The 4,754-nt window shown below is 30.4% G+C and overlaps 1 protein-coding gene across 1 annotated transcript; it reads left to right on the forward strand.

Moving 5' to 3' along the window:
- The first annotated feature begins 893 nt into the window (after positions 1-893).
- Positions 894-3,886, forward strand: LOC108472663 (protein ASYMMETRIC LEAVES 2). The gene is made up of 3 exons (XM_017774212.2): positions 894-1,119; positions 1,456-2,191; positions 3,653-3,886. Exon 2 carries the CDS (start codon positions 1,471-1,473, stop codon positions 2,146-2,148), a length of 678 nt encoding a protein of 225 aa, XP_017629701.1. The 5' UTR covers positions 894-1,119; positions 1,456-1,470; the 3' UTR covers positions 2,149-2,191; positions 3,653-3,886.
- Positions 3,887-4,754: the final 868 nt, after the last annotated feature.

Raw genomic sequence — 4,754 nt, forward strand, 5'->3', positions numbered from 1 at the left:
CCAAAGAAACCCCCTTCTTCACCACCCTAAAAAAACTCACTCATTGCAAAATTGCCTGCTTGCTTTCTCCCCGTCCCCTTAGCCTTTGCTCCTGGGGGACTTTCCCTCATAAACCCCTTTGTTTCTTTCTTTCTTTCTCTCTCATCCCTATTTTACCTTATAGCTTCCCTAGTTCTTTTTTTTCTTTTTTTACTCTACATTCATCATCCATCATCATCATCATCCTCTTTATATGCACCTTTTCATTCCCCACCCCCCCTGGTTTTTTTCCGGCCAAACTTATAGCCCCCATCAAACACACAACACCCACACACTCTTTCAATATTTACATATTTATATTATATATATTCCCAACGCCATAAAAAGGAGTTGCAGTAAAAAGGGTTTGCGGGAAAGTAATCAAAAAAAAATAAAGAAAAATAAATAAATATAAGGGTTTGACTGAAGAAACCGAGGCCACCCACGCTCGTCTAGTACTAGTATCACACACCCTATACCCAATCTTCTTTTTTTTAAGTTTTAATTTATTATTTATTTATTTTATTAAACTCCCAAGACAAAAAGAATAAGAATAATAGGCAAAATTCTTCATCCCAAGATCTTCTTCCTCATAGTCAGAGTCAGACACCCTTTCTTTCTCCATCTTTTCCCATCTCTCCTTTTCACTATATTTTTAATTATTATATTTTTCATTATTTAAAAATAAAAATTATTCAACTTCTATTAAATTCGAAATCGAATTAAATTAAATCTTTTAAACGCCCAAAATTAAATTATTTTTAAAAATAAAATATACGTAAAATTTAAAATATTAAATATATATTATCACTGCATCTAATACACAATAATAATAAGACCTTATTTAATATGGCATCATTCGAAAAATCAGTGAATGAAATATAAACCCAATTTAATTATTTTTCGTTATAATAAAGTTTCATTACTTCTACACCTTTTAACAAAGGCTGAATGAAGCTGCAGCTAGTAACACAATATAGTATTTTTCTATGAAATTCAAGCAAGATCTGTTCCCCAAAAGCTTCTCTCCCTCACCATCGAAAGTTGTGAAGTAAAAAAGGTCTTCCTTTTGCGAGATCCAATCCCACCATTAACATACTGGTAAAAAGATGTCAACTACCCCCCATTTTCATCATCTTCTTCCTCAAAAACCCTAAAATATTTTTACAGTTCTATTTAAATCCTTCATATAGTCCACAAAAATGGATTCTTTTGGTTCTATGCAAGTAAATATTTGATATAAATTCTGGGTTTTTTGCCGAGAAAATATTTTCTCAAGATTTCCATAAATAAGCTTCGTTTTATACACGTAAAGTTGTAAAAAAATATCCGTCAACTTTCCTTTTTTTGTTTGATATATTGTGTTTTTTTTCTTAAAGATTGTGAAGAAAAAGTTAATGTTTTGTTTTTGTGGATGATTTTATTATGGTTTTGCAGAGAAAAAAGTGGAATATGGCTTCATCGTCTTCATCGTCGTCGAATTCTCCGTGTGCGGCTTGTAAGTTTTTAAGGCGGAAATGTCAGCCGGAGTGTGTTTTCGCGCCGTATTTTCCTCCAGACCAGCCACAAAAGTTCGTGAATGTTCACAAGGTGTTCGGTGCTAGCAACGTTACGAAGCTACTCAACGAGCTGCACCCGTCGCAACGGGAGGACGCGGTTAATTCGCTGGCGTATGAGGCGGATATGCGGTTGAGGGACCCCGTTTACGGTTGCGTTGGGGTTATATCCCTCCTCCAGCACCAACTCCGGCAACTGCAAATGGATCTCAGCTGTGCTAAGTCGGAACTCTCAAAGTACCAGAGCTTGGGTATAACGGGACACGCTGGTCTCATAGCGGCAGCAGCGGCTGCTACGGCTACGACCCATCAGAACTTAGGGATCAATCTGATCGGTAACGGTGGCGGTGGTGGAGGAGGAGGACGGGAACATCATTTCCACCACCATCAATTCTTCCCCAGGGATCATCACCATCACCATCAACAACAGATGTTAATGAGCTTCGATGCTAGCAGTAACTGCGACGCAAATCTCCTCGCCATGAACGTCTCTTCAGGGATAGGTCAACTCAGTCAGTTCCAATCACCTCGTGCTGCTGCCGGTGATGACCGCCGTACCATTCACCCCTCTTAGGGTTAGGGTTTCATTACTCCTAAATCATCATAGCCACCCACAGGTACACTTGGTCCTTCTCTTCTATTATTATTATTATTTGGTCCGTTATTTACGATAATCACTTTGTACTTCCATTTTCGATTATATTTACATTTTATTATTGTTATTATTATTATTATTATTATTATTATTATTATAAAGGGTATTGAAAACCATGGCTATTGATTCACTGTCACAATCACAAACTAGGGTTTATATCCAATTTTGCTTTCTGGGGAAATACTAAATGTTAAAAATTAGGGTTTTTAATGGAAAACTTTAAATTTAGCAATAATTTCTCTCTCTCTCTGTATTTTTTTATTTCCATAACATTTCTTTTTTATTATCATCTAAACACCAATTATTTTCAAAACTTTGAAAATCACATATGATCTTAAATTTTCAGAATTATTTCCAAACTATGATTTAATTTCTTTAGATTATTTGAATAGGAGCATTAAATAGCATAAGACTTGCATTCTAATTTACATCTAATTTTTCTTTTCTTTTTTCTCATAGGGAAATCAAGCAAAATTACAATTTTTAGGGTTTTTTAACCATAATTAATAGACAAAGTAATATCATTCTAAACCCTAATGCATAAAATAATAAGTAATTACCTATAAGTTGATGAAAATAATGTATTAAATAAAATCTATTACTTTGGACCAACAATTTAAGTTTATTTTAAAGAAATAATAATTTAATTAACTTAACAACTTTGTTAACAAAGGCACACACTCTTTAAGTTGCTATATAAAATAATATTTTTACCCTATTTATTAGAATATAAATAAATAACCTTAAATGGAACACTTAAAACATGGGGTTACCTAAAAATCCCTTCTTCTTTTTTTAACTTCTTTCAAGGGAAACTTAAAAACATTCCTGACCAGGTCACTGTGAAACCCTAGTTTTAAATTTTACCATAAATAAAAACAAATGTTGATTATAACTGGAAATTATTTTGCCAATTTTCAAAGTCTTGATTGGTTAATCGAATGAAGTGTAGGGAGGGTTATCGTGGTGGTACCCTTACCATAAGAAAATTTAAAATAAAATAGTCACAAAGGAGGGTGAGACACAGTTCCCATTGTTGTTGACCAAACAGCCTACTTAAAATTATATATGGAAAAGGCAAATGGGCATAAAAGATGAAGTATAATTGAAGCAGAAGCTGCTGCACAGTGATGACTTGATCATGCATGCAGAAGTATTGATTTTTATATTTATGTTATGTATTTGTTTACTCATTTATCATACTTAATATTTTCAAACATATTTATATATTTCGTATCGTGTTTTATTAATCAAGTAATCGACTTATTTCAGTTTAAATTAATTAGAGTTCCAAATCTTTTATATCTTGTATCATTTTAAGTTCATTCCAGTTATTTCGACTATATCGTATTGTCTCACCCAATAATCTCGTCTTAATCAGAGAATATTTCTTTAATTAATAAACTTGTTGCTTGTAATGCAGGTTAGGGTGTTGAATTTCTACCAAAGATTCAGCGTTGAGAGACTGCCGTTTTATTTTAATTATTATTAAAATTAATAATAATTAAAATAGGGTTTCCTCTCTCTCTTCTGTTTTGCTTTTGGTAGACATAAATATATATTATTGAATAGACTTTTTTTTTCTTAATTTAGCTTTAAATTTTAATTTATCATCATCATCATCATAATGTTATATATATATTTGAGCTGCTAAAAATTGTACCCCAAGACTTACAGTATAACACCATTGGGGCTTTTGCCTCTTAAAATGTGCCAATTGCCTTCTATTCCTTTTATTTTGTTTTCTTTCTTTTGATTTTTTTTCTCTTTAAATTGTTCATTCTCTTGTTTTTTCTCTCTTGTATTGTTGGTGTGTATATATATATATATATATATATTATTAAGTATATATGTATTATTTTAGCTTTGTTATTTAGGTTCATAGAGTTTAAAAGTACTAAAAATTAATTAAATTCAAATAAAAAAAGAATTAAATTATGAGATATTTCGTGAATAATTATGTAATAAATTTATATAAATTTGATATAAAAATTAAATATAATTTTGATTGAAATGAGAAAATTGAGGAACGAATGTTATGGTATTTTAGATTTTATATAAATATATAAAAGATAAAAAATACCATACGAAAATAATAGATTTTTGGTATTTTTAGAATTGAGTTGGATGTAACTCCTTTCAAAAATGGTCAAATTGTTGCATGGCCCTCTAGAAATTGTAAGATTAAAAATTAATATTGTAATAAAATTACATTTTAATTTTGACTTTTTTACTTATATTGAATTGATGAATTTGATATATTTATACCACTTATAAAATTGCTAATTGCGTTAATGTCATAAATTAATCAAACACTAATTCAATTTTAAAAGAAATTAAAATTATTTAAAAATATTATAATAATATTTATATTTTCTATAATTTTAATAAAAATACCTTAAAATAATTCTCAAATAGATAATGATTAAATTAAAAGATTCTAGGCTAAATTAGGGTTATATGCTGAAAATTAAAAATATTTGGTCAAATAGGGCAATTTTGGAGAGAGAATGTGAAAGCATGTC

The sequence above is a fragment of the Gossypium arboreum genome, chromosome 11, assembly GCF_025698485.1.
Source record: "Gossypium arboreum isolate Shixiya-1 chromosome 11, ASM2569848v2, whole genome shotgun sequence".
NCBI lineage: Eukaryota > Viridiplantae > Streptophyta > Magnoliopsida > Malvales > Malvaceae > Gossypium > Gossypium arboreum.

What these genes read in the sequence shown, in the direction of transcription:
- LOC108472663 (XM_017774212.2), top strand. Translation starts at nt 1,471, where the DNA reads ATGGCTTCATCGTCTTCATCGTCGTCGAATTCTCCGTGTGCGGCTTGT.